This window comes from Canis lupus, chromosome 3 (assembly GCF_011100685.1).
Source record: "Canis lupus familiaris isolate Mischka breed German Shepherd chromosome 3, alternate assembly UU_Cfam_GSD_1.0, whole genome shotgun sequence".
Classification (NCBI taxonomy): Eukaryota; Metazoa; Chordata; class Mammalia; order Carnivora; family Canidae; genus Canis; species Canis lupus.
The window spans coordinates 47,527,171-47,542,553 of record NC_049224.1 but is presented as its reverse complement, the minus strand read 5'-3'; the positions used below and the strand labels follow the sequence as shown (position 1 = coordinate 47,542,553).

Sequence of the window (15,383 nt, the reverse complement as noted above, 5' to 3'; positions counted from 1 at the left end):
ATTCTTCAGCAAGGATCCTCGAGCAGTACCACTGTACACCTGAAACCATGGCTTAAAAACATTTAATAACCTTTTCTTTCTTTCTTTCTTTCTTTCTTTCTTTCTTTCTTTCTTTCTTTCTTTCTTTCTTTCTTTCTTCTTCTTCTTCTTCTTCTTCTTCTTCTTCTTCTTCTTCTTCTTCTCTTCTTCTTCTTCTTCTATATTTATTTTATTTGAGAGAAAGAGAGAGAGTGGGGGGAAGGACGGAGGGAGAGAATCCCAAGCAGACTCCCTGCTGAGTGCAGAGACGCACATGGGACTCAGTCCCACGACCCCGATAATATGACCTGGGCTGAAATCAAGAGCTGGATGCTTAATCAACTGAGCCACCCAGGGGCCCCAGTACCTTCTTGTTTTAAAGAAACTTTTGGGTACCCATACCAAGACACACCAGGTTCCTGTAATGGAGAACAGACCACCCAGTGTTTACTTCTCCCCATTCCAGTAAGTACTGGGGAGAAGAACCAGCTTGGAACCATTTATCCACCAAATGGCAACTGTTTGAACTGACAGTGAGTCTGTCTCTCTCAACCAGCAGAAGGCTGGAGGATTTGGATTAATGAACAATTTGGTGCCAAGCACAAATACCATAGACATTTAGCAATAGAAACAGATAACCAAGTTATTCATCAAATTCAAAACTGTTTAGAATGGCTAATGCAAAGCTGAAATAAAGAGGATCGCTGGCTGATGGGAGGTGGGGAAAAATGCCAGTGTAGAAACATGAACAAATGTGTCGCTTTATGGGACATCCTTCCCCCCCCCGCATTGTTTTCTCTTTTAAATCTGTCAGAGGCTTCACTTGGACACGAGAGAGTCAACACAGCATGCCGGCTAAGAACACGCAGTCTGAACACCGGCTCTCCTTAAATCTCAGTTATCTCATCTGTAAAGTGGTGATATGCTTTAGCTCCCTCCAAGTATTACTAGGAGGATTAGATGAGTTATTATATGCCCACACTTTTGAGAACACATACTTGGCATAGAGTGAGTGCTGGTAAGTAGCTGACAATATTAGTTTTACATCACGGGCAAGAATTGGTGTTTGGATTAGAACATAGTGTCTATTGTGCACCAGATTCTGCTGGAGCCTTTGTCTGTGTGGGCACAGAGGGGAAATCTGCAGAATTCTCCAGGGACTCCTGGATACCCCTGACTCCTGCATGGGTTCTAATTGCATTACCAGTGACACTCAAGTTCTCTTGAGTGGCCACTATGCGGCAGACTCCCATATAACTGTTGAGTTGTCTCAATTGTGTCATGGGAACAGCTGTCTTCATTTCATAAAGGAGGACATTGAAACTCTGGGAGATTAAGTGACTTGTTCAAGGTCACTAAAAAAACCAAAAACAAAAACAAGAACAAAAAACCAAGGGCAGGGAGAGCCTCACACCCTGGCCTTATGATGCTGAGTTTAGTGTTTTTCCCCACCAAACCACAGCTGCTTCTCATCTTCATCTGGGGTTTACTTTTTTCTGTTAATCAAATAATATTTCCCACTTGTAGAATAGCTGGTTTTGTGTTTGAAATGAGAATATAGGCGTGGGGAATGTGCACCTGCTGGCTCAGTTGGTACAGTATGTGACTCTTGATCTCACGGCTGTGACGTTGAGCCCCACGTTGGAGTGTGGCCTACCTCAAAAACCAAAAAAGAATGCAAGAAATGAGGATGTATTTGGAGATAGCTGTTTTCCAGAAATAAACACAAATTTAAAAATGTTTTAAGAAAAGAACAACTTCCCTGAACAATCTCCTCCAGCCCCTTTAAGATTTAGGCAGTTGGAATAGTTATAGAATTCCTCTTCTTTCTTTGGGGTATTAAATGGTATTTTTAGGTCAAGTTTTCATAGAATGTTTACTTGGATATAGCCTCTGAATGATGAAGTAAATATTACACAACAAGATGTTTAGGTAAAACTATCTGGAGTTATTAATTCATTGTTGTCCTTTCAAACCACAAGCCTTTCGAACCCTGTCTCAAATTCAAAACTAGTGTGCTTCTGCCCCTAGAGATTGGTCATTGCCTCAGAAAGGGAAGGCTTGGGTGTGCTTTATCCTCGTTGACTCCTGACCCAGGCTCAGGAAAGGTAATAGATTTCTAACTAGGCCTGAAGTAGATTCTGCCAATAGCATCCATTTACTCATAAAGAAATCAGACACTTGGGAGCTTAGAGATCGCAGCAGAGAAAAATAAAAGCAAGCTGAAACCCTCACAGCCGAGGAAAGGGTGGCAGCTGGCTTTACCTTACCATATGCTCTTGAGATACTTAAAGACACATTTTGAACTCAGTATTCTGAAATGTGAATATCAAACTGTTTGGCTGCACTGAAGGATGTGAAGCAACATAAATAATTAATGTCCCAGGAATCCCTTGTTCTGGAACAAAATGACCTGCCAAACGTAACAGTGAGGGGTTACTGGCAGGTCCGGACCCGCTGAGGGGAGGCCATTGTGAACCTCATAGTGCCTACAGGTAAGACTGGTCTCTAAACTCTACCTTTCTTGTTGCTTTGCCTCTCTTGCATAAATGGAAGCCAATCTGAGAAAATGTAATATTTATTTATTATTATTATAAATATAATAAATTATAATAAATATAATAAATTATATTTATACTCTACCTCTTTCCATAATGGACATTAAATTAAATTTAAGTGAAAGCATATTATATGCCCACACTTTCAAACAAACATTAATTCTTATTGTTTCCAAAGTACCAATTGTTTTGAGGAAACCCTACAGTGTTTATGATTCTGTGAAAGAGATATGCATTTCCATGTGTTTTTCTGTTATGAGACTCTGTCAAATTATCACTTGTTAAGGAGAGCACAGGGTGCTGGATGGTGAGCCATGGTTCAAGGGTAGACTACAGGAGAAACTGAAATAGAGAAGTTTATTATTAACAGATCCTAAAGGAAGAGCATGGCACACACTTGGAGGGACCCCATGGAGTCGGGGTCAAGGGAGAGTGCAGAGAGAGGCAGGACCGGGGCTCAAGCCTTTATTAGGGTCCACGGGTAGAGCGTTTGAGGGTTTCTGTGCTAAGGCCAGATTGGTCAATTCAAAACAAAAGAGTGGGTTTTTGGTGAGCCCCATGAGGGTCTTTTTTAAGAGGTGCATCAAGGGACAGCCCTGGGAGTCAGGGGAGACGCTTTATCACAAAGGCCATTGTAGAAGTCATTAGGACTTATATTTGCTTGGGACTCTGTGGCCGCTGTCTAGGGCATGCACTTGACCAAGGGGCTATGATCAATTTAAAATCCGCCCCCCAAAAAAGGCTGCAGAGGTAGCAACACCATGGTGTAGCTTAAGCTCTCAGCAGCTCAAGGGAGACGTTCCTGTGAGAGCAGTCTCTTCTCCAGGATGCCAGCATTAGGAGCTGAAAATGCACACTGGCAGCAAATCTCAAAGTCCCTTTTGCCCAGCAGGTGTTTTCCCAGCAAGCCTCCCAGATTGCCAAGTAATATGGCATCCATCCCGTCAGGAGGTAACCAGCAACACCTTGTGATCGCAAAAGAGGATTAGACTTTGAGAGAGAGCATAGAACTTTGTGGAAGCACCTGGCACAATGAGGCATCGTGGTTTTTAAATAGCTAACTGGCTGGGCAGAGACACACCATGGCACAGATGAGCCAAATGTATAAAAGTAGAGTGCCTGCCCTGTGGCCGACGCCGCCTCTGACATGAATGTTTAGGGGGCCATAATGGTGAGCCTTTGTATGCTGGTGTGCTTCCACCTGAGCTCCTTTCAAAAAGTCACCAAGCAAGACAAAAGTCCTCACCGTGCCAAAAGAGGGTGAAAAAATTGTTTGGGCCCATCTTCAGAAGAATGGTGTGCTGAGAATAAAGAATAAATGGTACTGAGATGTTTCTTGAGGATGTGGCCAGGATCTCTGTGCTCAGGAGGGCAGAAGAGCTGAGCATTATCAGGAAAGAGGACAAATTGCTGCTATCAGCCAGGCAAGCTGCTGCAAAGACCTTGAGTAGGAGAGTTCCCGAGGATGGAAAAATAAAACCCAAGTTGCAGCCATGGGGGCTGGTAACCCCTAAACAATGCCTCCCAGATACAAATCAATACGTTTTAGGACATTTTTACTCCTACCTGCTGATCTCTGCTCTGCCCTGTGGAGGCTGCAGAATCTATAGGAACTGGCCTTGATGTACCCGACAGGCGACGGAATTTTTTGTTTCCAAGTTTTTGCCAGATTTTTCAGACTCTGGCAAATCTAGTATCCCGATTCTAGAAAGTTCTTCATCTTGCAGCGCTGCTTTAAACAGACAATTGATAAACAAGAAATAAACTCACTGGACTCTTTGTTTTTTTTTTTTTCCTGCATAAACAGGGTTTGCTACACTTTAATTCTTCACCCTCCTACTCTGGACGTGATAATAATTTTATAAGACAAGTAAGTACAGAGGGCATTTTTATATTCGTCAAAGTAGTTTAAAGTAAAATTTAAAGTGACTTTAAATTTTTTAAATGAGGCTATGAAAGGTATTTGCATTTGCTTTGTTAATTTCTGCCCCAGTTTCAAAATGCCTTCTCACTGCCCTTAGAATTAGAAAAAGTTTCACATGTCAGCAGGCATTCTTGCCTCAAGACCCCTCGGCTCTACTCATAGGGTCACACCTAGCTAAGAAACTGGGCATCCTTTTTATTTTATTTTATTTTATTTTATTTTATTTTATTTTATTTTATTTATTCATGAGAGAGAGAGAGAGGCAGAGGGAGAAGCAGGCTCCATGCAGGGAGCCTGATGTGGGACTCGATCCTGGGACTCCAGGATCACGCCCTGGGCCAAAGGCAGGCACTAAACCACTGAGCCACCCAGGGATCCCTGGGCATCCTTTTAAAACACGTTTATTCATCACCAAGGAAACTGACTTCGGCCTGACCTTGTATGCACAATCGAGTAAGGCAGTCCTTAGTTTTTCCACTGTCCTGTTCATTGCTCCTTCCTACCTCTATTGCTATGAAAGGATCGGAGGCTGAAATTACACTGTCATTTGGTCAAAAAGGAGTCTGTCCTTTGCATAGGGCTGGATACCAGACAGGTGGGGGAGCCTGGAGCCTCCCTTCTTCGGGGCAAATTTATGTTATGTCCTTCGAATGAATAAACAATGGCTGTTGTTTGAAAGGCAACACCATTCTCCTTAAAGAGCCACAGAAACACCCAGAGTCGCTTAAAAGTTATTTGAAATTACCTCTGGGATATTATAAGTCAGGTTCTAGAACAATGATCTTTATGGAGTGGTGCCTTGTTTTCATAGAACCAAGAGATTCAAATGAGCCTGCACTGGTTTCCAGTGATCCCAGATCGTTTATGCTCAGTTTCACTTGGGTACATCCCCGTCTCTTTTCCCTGGATGGTAGACTTCTCAAGAGATTGGTGATCCTACCACCTAAGGCATGACCACATTTGGGGGCCACACTTGGTAACAACAAGTGCTTTGAGTTTATTTTTTATTTATTAAAGATTGTATTTATTTATTCATGAGAGACACAGAGAGAGACAGAGAGAGAGGCAGAGACACAGGCAGAGGGAGAAGCAGGCTCCATGCAGGGAGCCTGACGTGGGACTCATCCTGGGACTCCAGGATCACGCCCTGGGCTGAAGGCGGCGCTAAACCGCTGAGCCACCTGGGCTGCCCAAGTGCTTTGAGTTTAATTCATTTGGTAGCAAGGTCAAAGGGGAAAAGGCACTTTCAACTTGCAGAACCTGAGCTATCCTGCTCTGGACATGAGTGTCTTTAGAGAAATGGAAATGCCAGCACCTGTTCTGGTGAGCAGCAGTGTGACAGTGGCTTGAAAAAACTTCCTGTCCCAATGTTAGGGATGTTGAGTACCTATTCATTTTACTTTGCATCTTCTCATCTAAGAATTCCTGTATTTGGCCCATCCCAGGGTGGCCAAAGGGTCCTATCAAATAGGAGCTGTTCCTGGCTCCATTCTGTGTTATGACACACCCTGGGGGGAAAGCAGTCATGCCTTGTAAGGGGTTTCTAAGCAAAGGTCAGAGAATAAGTCATCCTTGAATAAGATGCCAGGTTACCGCAAGACCCTTTTTGTTACAAATCTGGTTATTAAATAGACACTTGCAGGGGTAGAGACAGCAACGGGGGAGGCAGATCCGCCACCCACCATTCCACATGTCTATATCCACAGATACCCAGGAGCTGTCTATCACCTGGGAGGGAAACGGTAGGCGTGAGGCTATTGTTAAAAGGAATCTGGGACCTCCCTCACCACCACCACCACCACCACCACCACAGCAAAGAGGACTGCAAGGGGGCAATGGTCTTCACCACAAGGGGACCACCATGCTGCTCTCCAAGGAACCAGCGTACCCCTTAGTACTGGGAGAATCCCCTCATTGCTAATATCATCCTGCCTGGAAGGTGGCAGCAAAAACCAGCCATGGAGACTGTGGAGTCCGCCTGGATGGGTGGGTGCCCCACCCAGAGCCTTTGTCCGCTCTGCTTGTCACCCAGCAAAGTCATCCCCCCTCATCTTTTGCTGGGGACCCCCAGCCCTCATAGAGGGGGCTTGCCTGGCACCTGCTATGGCAGTGGAACATCAGGAGACCCTTTATATGTGTTTAAAATTTTTCATTTTGGTGTACTATCCTGTCCCTGCACAGATTGGCAGGAGGTCCTTTCCCAACTCGTCCTTCAGCTGCCCTTCACCGCAGATCTCTTTCCTAGGGGTCATGGCTCAAGATCTGCCTGAAAAATCACCCCTCTGTGATGCACTGGAGAAGAGAAAGAGGTCGATGCATCGTTTCTGTTTTTTTGTTTTGTTTTGTTTCTACAATAGATGGTCGAACGACGGGGATCCACTTAGCTGGCAGGTAACATTTCATGTTTTTGCTAGTGGACCCTAAAGCCAGATGGAGAAGGTGATGGATCTCCTGCCCCGCGGTACAACCTGCAGTGCTGTCCCTTGAGCTTGGCGCGCTGCGCTGGGGGTGTCGGGCCGCTCCCGCTCAACCAGACTGTGGAGACCCTCAGGACGACTCTTCCCAGGAGGCGCGCATCCCGCCTCTCTACCTGGGGCTGGAGCCTCCTCACTTTGAGAACACACAACTTCGTTGCCTAAAAGGGACGCGCGGCTCGCCATCCCCGCTAGATGGCGCGATTTCCCCTGCTCCGTCCGCGAGGCACCCGATTTATTAAATAAACACAATTCAACGCCTTCCGAAGCCACACCACATAATAGCAACTCGCAGGCTCCTATTAAAAATCTCAATCTGGGGGAACGGATTGTGCCTCCGAGCAAATCTAATGCAATTTCATTAACGGGATGCAACCAAGAATTGCAACCTAGCGTCCCTGCCCTCCCGTGGGCCCTCCCCCTAAGTACACCTGTACCCCGGCTTCGGCCGGTTCCCTGGGGGAGCCACGGCGCGAGCCGGGCGTGGAACCGTGTCCGCGCCCCGCCCGCCACACCCTCGGGGCTCCGATCCGCGAGCACAGACCCAAGTCCCGGACCCTCCCGCGCTCCGGTGCGCCCGGTTCTAGGGACCGCTCGGACCCGAGTCCCGACCAAGCAGCGCCCAGGGCCCCGGGAGCAGGCGCTCGTCTCGCGACCGTGCCGCGGGGGCAGGCAGCCAGGCGGGAGCAGGAGGAGGGGACCCGGGGCAGCCGGGCCAATGGGGGTGCACGGCGGTCGGCCCTCCGCCCGCTCCGTCCCGCGGCGGAGAGGAGCAGACGCGCCGCAGGACCGGGGCTCCCCGCCCGCACGCGGCCCAGGAGACGCTCGCCGGCTCGGCCCAAGCACGCGCTGCCGGCGGCCCGCGGAGAGCATCGCAGGAAGAAAGAGCAAATATTAAACCACAGAAACTTTACTGCTGCCAAGAGCTAGAGCGATCGGGGCGCAGCAAAGCTCCGAGTCTGGGCAAGGCGGGCGCAAGGCGGGAGCGAGACGCGGCGCGGGGCTGGCGGCTCAGCACTGCCGTGGCCCCGCGGGTGCCGGGGCGCCTCGGGGACGGCGGAGCCGGGTCCGCCCAGCTCCCGGCCCGCGCTTACCTTGGCGGCTGCATGGGCCCCTGCGGCCCGCGGGGGGTGGCGCTGGCGGGGCTGCGCGCGGAGAGGGGGTGCGGGGGCGCCGCTCGTGGGCCCCGGGGCGAGGTGGGAGGGGCTGGGCCGGCGCTGCTCCCCGCTCCCCGCGCCCCGGCCGGCTCAGCAGCGGCCCGGGGCGCGCCGCCTGCTCCCGGGCTGCATGCCTGCGAGCGCCTGGAGGAGCCGGCCCGGGAGCCAACGGCCCGCGCTTCCGCAGCCCAGAGGCTCGGGCGGCACAGCCCGCGCTCGGGAGACAACTGCGGAGCCGGGCAGCTCGGGCCAGCCCCCTCCCTCGCCCGGCCCCCGCCCGGCCCCCGCCCGCCGCCGAGCGCGTCGCGAGCTTCGTTTGCGCGCGAGGGGAGGGGGCGGGCCGGGCGCCCCGGGCGCGGGCGGGGGGCGAGCGCGGGCGGGGCTGGGGGGCGGGGGCGGGGGCGGGGGTGGGGGTGGGGGCCGCGCTCTCGGGGCCCCGCCCCGCCGCGGCCGCACCCCCCGCACCCGCTCGGGTTGGGCGGCGGTTCACGCGCGGTAAAGTCAGGACCTGCCGAGATGCACCGGCAAGGCGGGCGCGGACCGCGAGCGCGGCGACCTCGGGGCGCCTCCAACTTTCCAAATTTCCCGCTGGGCTGCTGCGGAGGGCACGTTTTCCACCTTCAGTTCTGGGCTGGTCGATCTGGAGTTACTCTGAGCTTTCTGGAATGGACAGTTCCATCCAGAAGAAACAAACGCTTCTGCTCTCTGCGGAGAAGCACCTTTGTTCTGTTGAGATGTTAGTTTTGTTTATGATTTTTCTTGGAAATAACACACACGCACACATATGCATTAAATATATATGTGTATTGAATGTGTCATACACCAGTACGTCCTTATGTACAATTCTACACAACCCAGGCGTGTGTAGAGTAAGAAGACCGTATCACATCCCCTCCCCATTGCAGCAGCTCCCCGGAGTAGCCTTGGGTCAGACTGTGATCCTCTGCGGTTCTTGCGAGTCCTTGCTTTTACGTGCAAGCGCACAGACTGCAAGTGGATTCTCACCGGCTTTTCAAGGCTTTTCAGAAGAATGTTTCACCGCGCAGCGCAGGCACAGGCATCAGCGAGGACAGCGGTAAATCCTCAGAAGCTTCGGGCATCCAGGGAAAGATCCTCGCAGGGCAACAGTAAAAAGCCACCCAATCGCCATGTGCAAATCTGAAACCCCAGCTGGGGCGTGAAGTCAGCCTAAACACACAGCTCACGCCCAAATTGGCATTGCACGGTTAGAGAGATTTGCCAGTGCGTTTTAGACAGGGTTATGACCTTCCCGTTCTTACTGAAAACAAACTGTCTTGGATTTTGATATGATGAGAACTTGGATTTGCAAAATGAAGAGGTATCATCCACATTAAAACACGATCGTTATTTATGCTTGTGGTCTAGAAGGATGTGGTTTTAACTGAATATTCTGCGTTTTATTGGCCAAATGTATTGAAATAATCTATGGTGGGGATGTAAATAAAATCCATGTGATTTAACAGGAAGGGATTAGATATTGGGATGGCCGGTTTCTATAATTAGCCCTGACCTTGGGCAAGACATGGAGCTCTGCTGGGCCTTAGGTTCTTCAGGAATAAATGGAGTTGTACTAAGTGTGTATGTGTGTGCATGTGCCGGCACCCCCAGCTGGTGTGTGTGTGTGTGTGTGTGTGTATGGGGGGGGGGGCTCTAGACCTAAAAATGGGTGAATAATCTCTCCCCACATTCATATTTCAGCCCAACTCCAATATCTCTTCTTTAGGGAATGGCTCTCCCAGCACCCCATGCTTTTCCTGCCAAACACTGATCTCACTTCTCAGTAATGTATTCCTTAGGCTGACCTTTCCATAAGTGTAGGCCTCTCCCACCAGACTATAAGCACCGTGAGGGCAGGTCCTCATTGCATCCCCAGCGTCTGGCATGTAATAGCATCTACAAGAATCTCTGATTATCACCCAGATGGTGGATTTCTTATTGCTCTTCCAAATTGCTTGGTGTTGGCAAAAGATCTGTTAAGTGGAAATATCTTGTTTTAAAATGAAGCCTTTGGAGAGCACCCAGCAGGGTTTTCCCACGTTGGGGGACCAGCAGTTCACTGACTCGATGAGGACAGACAATTCTTAACTCAACCACAGGCAGTAGAGGCAGCCAATATTTACCTTGATGAGCGTGGGCTCCTATGGAGAAGACAACGAATATTAATGCTGCTCATTAAGTATTTGATTAAGTTGGAACCGTGCATAGGTAGTTGCAATACACACATGAGTGCTCAGAGGTAAATGAGACCATGGGGTGTGTTTAGGGTACAAATTAACAAATGTACATGCTTTCAACCAACAATCTAGCAGCATTCCTAATATAAAGCTCTGGGGAATGCTTGTCTTTCTTTACTGCAGAGGGCCTGAATTCTTTACAAATAGGAACAGGAGTGGATCCCTGGGTGGCTCAGCGGTTTGGCGCCTGCCTTTGGTCCAGCGTGCGATCCTGGAGTCCTGGGATCGAGTCCCACGTCGGGCTCCCGGCATGGAGCCTGCTTCTCCCTCCTCCTGTGTCTCTGCCTCTTTCTCTTTCTCTCTCTCTTTCTCTGTGTCTATCATAAATAAAAATAAATAAATAAATCTTAAAAAAAAAAAGAAATAGGAACAGGAAATAGACTAACCTGGGTTCAAGTGTAAAAAAAAAGTAAGGCCATTGAGAAAAAAGGGGTGAGGGAACGAATGCCTAACGCAGTGCAAGAGCCATGTTCCTATTAGTTTCTCTATTGTCCTGTGCACAGACTTGCCAAGGGAAAGGTTACAATCTGGCCTCACATTTGTATAGGAAAATGGGAGAGCTGGGGCTTCCACCCTGTCTTGGCCACTCTTTCCTTTTCTCTCTCTCTCTGTTTCTGTTTTTTTGTCAGGAATATGTGCAGTGGCTGGATCCCTCTCCACACCCCTTCTGGAAGTCCTTACATTATGGGGCGAGCTTTCGCCTGGAGAGAAGGGCGCAGGGTCAGTGGGGCTGCTGGGCTCGAGCTGTAGGAGGAGGCATCACACCCAGTGCAGAGGGAGCCGGTACTACCAGGGTATGGGGCAGTTTGCTGTCTCTGGCTTCTTCAGATGAGGGGTGGTGCCTGCTGGCCAGGCATGCACCCTCAGAAGGTGGATTCCTGGTGGAACTGTTTGAGGAATTCTCCCAGCAGATGGCACAATGAGAAACCAATTGGCAGAACTCTTCACTTAGGGCTAGCAGTGGGGCTGTCCCTTTGGATTGGGGGAGGGGGATCACCCCATTATGTTTTCCTGGGTAAGTGCAGGTTCAAAAGTAAAAGACAGCTTAAAGGAGAAGCAGGTCAGAAGGTCTCAGAGTAGCCTGTTAAAGAAGGAGGGGCTGTCTTATGTCCCACACTTGGCCTCAGTGAGATGCCACAAGGGAATGGGTGCTGGAGACTTGCTTGTTTTGCACAGACAGAAAGAAGCTGCTCAGGCTGGAAGGCTCCCAGAGGCATTGTCTACTCTTACAAATCCGGCACGCTTGGTGTCAAGAAGCTCCTCCACAGCCGGTGTTGTGCTGGACCCTGTAGCAGGCATTTACTTAAGGAACATAGCCTCCACCCTTCAGGCATTTGCAGTCCGGTGGGAGGGCTGCATGGCATGGGCGAGGGGGGTTGTTGTGTGTGCCTGAGCATGGACATGTAGGAGTCGACACTGCAAGGTAGAGGGGAACAAGAAACAAAAAGAAAGTAAGTGCAAATACAAGGTCATGAGATTTAGGAGTTAGGTTGATTGCTAGTTGGAAGGAATACCTTGTGGAAGAGGTATCCCTTGAGATGGTCTCTGATAGATGGATCTGAGTTTCATGTGTGGGTGAATGGGAAAGAAGGTGAGTATTCCAGGCAGAGGAATCACATGAAAAAGGCATTGAGATGGCAAAAGGTGGGTAAGTTCAATAAGGAGTGATTAAATCTAGTTGGAATGTGGATACTGGAGAAGAGACGTGATAGAGGAGGGAGTTTAGGGCCATACTGTGGAGGACTTTGGTTGCAGAATGAGCAATAGGGAGCCAGCGAGGGTTATTGAGCAGATGCAGAATGATTCAGCTAAAGCTGCACTTTTGGTAGGTCAATAGAAGATGGTTTGGAAAAATAGGAGGTGTGAGGCCAGCAGAAGACCCTAATAATCTTGGCACAATGTTATCGAGAGTGTTAACTTAAGATGCTAAGGGGATATGGGAAAGTAGGGACTGATGGAAGACCCAGATGCTTCATTGGGAGACAGAGGGGTATCAAAGTGTCAGAGGGAGTAAGTGCTCATTACAGAGACCAGGAGGTCACGAGGAGAAGCTTGGAAGGAGTAGGGGTGGATGAACGTTGGACCAACCATCATAGTCTCAGCATGGGAGGGAGCCTCAAAAATGAAAACATTACTTGATTTTCCGTTTGATATTATGTCCATGTGTTGAAGCTAAAAACACAGTGCCTGTGCCCATCATAAAAAGAAGGCCTAATTAATTCACTGGCCTTCTTTCCTCTAGGCCAGTCATTTGCTGTCTAATGGTAATGGTCATAATCAACGCAAATGAAGGTTTTTTTTTGTTTTGTTTTGTTTTTTGCTTTTTTTTGGTTTAATTTTTGAATTTTTGTTAAAGAAGTGAATTATTAGCCTCAGGAATAAAAAGCAAATAAGGTAGTTCTTCACAGTCATTTATGAATTTGGACAACAGAAGAAGGTGACTGGAAAGCAGACTTTTCCATGAGGCCTTGACTGTGCTTTGCTGGCTGCTTTAGCCATGAGAATAGTTGGAAGGTTTAGACAGCCACAGTTGCAGGAGAACAGCTGGAATGTGGTCAGCGAGCATATCTACCCGCCCCACAACAGCACCCACAGAAGCCTGTCCTTGACAATTTAGAAACCTTGAGGCCAGCTGGCATGCTGTGTTCCTTCATGGTGACTTGGTGAAGAGGGCAGGCTTGCTGACTTCTTTATCTCGAGGCAGGATCGGCCTGGGTTTTGTTTTGCAGTCATTGACTGAGTGCCAAGCCTGCCAGAACATTCTCTATGTGTTTTAGGTGCTTCCTCAGTCCTCATAACACTCTATGGGGTGGGTATAAGTATCCATATTTTATAGGGAACTGAGGTTCAAAAAAGTTAAGCGAGTTGATGAGTGTATAGTAGAGTCAGGATTGGAATCCGCATCCATCTGAATCCCAAACCCAGTGCATTTCCCACTAAACATGTGGCCCCCTTTAAAAACTTACTGTCCTTTCCCTACCTTTCCTGATGGGCTTATGCCAGAAATGCCTACACTTGCCACTCTGGGGAACAAGCTTGTGCTCCACTACCTATAGCGCTGTCAAAGCTGGTGGAGTATGAATGTATGGTCACCTTCAGCCAAATGCACCCAGTGTCCACAGATTGTTCTCCTAGTGGACTTGGAGAGCTTTGTCAGTTTTGCGAACCACGGAGAAGTGTAGGGAGATCCTGGGCTTATTTCAGTATTCAGTGGAACTTACTATGAAGTAACTGAGTCATACATATTTCTGGGGATCTTAAAATTGGTCTCCAAATTTGGACCTTTTGGGAAGTAAGCTCACAGGCTGATATAAACAAATTCTAATAGTAATCAACTAGGGTTTTTGGCTTGCTCCCTGACTAACCCACCACATTTAAAAAGTAATTGATTCATTAACATATGAGACCCAGATCCCACAGACTGGCCTCTCTGGAACAAACTCAATTCAATAATTAACCCCCCCCGCAAAAAAAAAAAAATCTTTTCCCAGCAGATTTAATATTAGATTGCATGATTTTAAAATTTTGCTCTATCAATTGTTAAACATTTAAAAGAAAGAATATAAAACTTAAAATATTTTTATAAATAATGGCATGTAAAACAAAATCTTTCACGCATGGTTACAGTCTTGTTGATTTTGGTTTTCAACTTAAACTCAGTTTTAATTTTTTTTTAAAGATTTTATTTATTTATTCATGGGAGACACAGAGAGAGAGAGGCAGGCAGAGACATAGGCAGAGGGAGAAGCAGGCTCCACACAGGGAACCCGATGCAGGACTCGATCCTGGGACCGTGGGATCACACCCTGAGCCGAAGGCAGATGCCCAACCACCGAGACACCCAGGCATCCCTAATTTTTAATTTTAATTTTTTAAAAAATATTTTATTTATTCATGAGAGAGAGAGAGGCAGAGAGGTAGAGACATAGGCAGAGGGAGAAGCAGGCTCCCTGTGGGGAGCCCAATGTGGGACTTGACCCCAGGACCATAGGGTCACAATCTGAGCCAAAGGCAGATGCTCAACCATTGAGCTACCCAGATACTCCCTTAATTTTGAATTTTTTTAAAGATTTATTTTAGAAAGAGAGAGAGAGTGTGTGTGCAAATGGGGATGACGGACAGAGAGAATCTCAAGCAGACTCCCTGATGAGCCTGGAGCCCAACATGGGGCTTGATCTCATGACCCTGAGATCATGATCTGAGCCAAAGTTAAGAATCAGATGCCCAATCGACTGAGCTACCCAGGCGCCCCTAAACTGGGTTTTGAAGGTATTGACTCTAGTCCACAGACTACACAAATTCGACCATGGAACAGAGTGGGGAAACTCAAGCATCTATGTATTGTTTGGAGGTACTGTTTGAGGGGCTTAATTATTATTTAACAAAAGAAGCCACTGGTATTTAAAATATATGAATCAGGGATCCCTAGGTGGCGCAGTGGTTTAGCGCCTGCCTTTGGCCCAGGGCGCGATCCTGGAGACCCGGGATCGAATCCCACGTCGGGCTCCCGGTGCATGGAGCCTGCTTCTCCCTCTGCCTATGTCTCTGCCTCTCTCCGTCTCTCTCTGACTATCATAAATAAATAAAAATTAAAAAAAAAAGAAAAAAATAAAATAAAATATATGAATCATGTTGAGGTGATGTATTAGTTAAAGCAAGGCTGCACTGCTGTACAAAGGGACCTGACAACAGTATGACTTGAAGATTAAAGTTGATATTTTTTCTCTCTCACATACCCAGGCCAGGTGAGCTTTGCAGACTTAGCACCACGTGGTCATTCAGGGATTCAGGTTCCTTCTGAGTCATTGTTCCACAATCTCTCCAAGGCCTTATTGTGATCGGCATAATTGAAGCTGGCTTACTGCCAAGCCTGGCTTGCAGCCTGTAGGAAGGGGAAAGAGTGCAGAGGAGCCACGGCTTCTGCTTGCATCATCATTGCTTCTAATGTTCCACTGGAGAAAGTTGTATGTCCACACCTAGCTGCAAGGGAAGCTGGG

The 15,383-nt window shown here is 48.2% G+C and overlaps 1 protein-coding gene and 1 long non-coding RNA gene across 2 annotated transcripts in view; one reads left to right on the top strand and one right to left on the bottom strand.

The window, feature by feature from the left end:
- Positions 1-8,161, bottom strand: part of RGMA (repulsive guidance molecule BMP co-receptor a) — a 43,942-nt gene extending 35,781 nt beyond the window's left edge. Inside the window, exon 1 of the mRNA XM_038532742.1 lies at positions 8,069-8,161. Coding sequence (XP_038388670.1) covers positions 8,069-8,082 — 14 coding nt within the window. The 5' untranslated portion in view covers positions 8,083-8,161. The remainder of the gene's footprint in view (positions 1-8,068) is intronic.
- On the top strand, positions 2,211-8,019 carry LOC119871199. The gene is made up of 3 exons (XR_005357019.1): positions 2,211-2,513; positions 4,384-4,446; positions 6,207-8,019. It is a non-coding gene; the product is annotated as an uncharacterized LOC119871199 (long non-coding RNA).
- Positions 8,162-15,383: the final 7,222 nt, after the last annotated feature.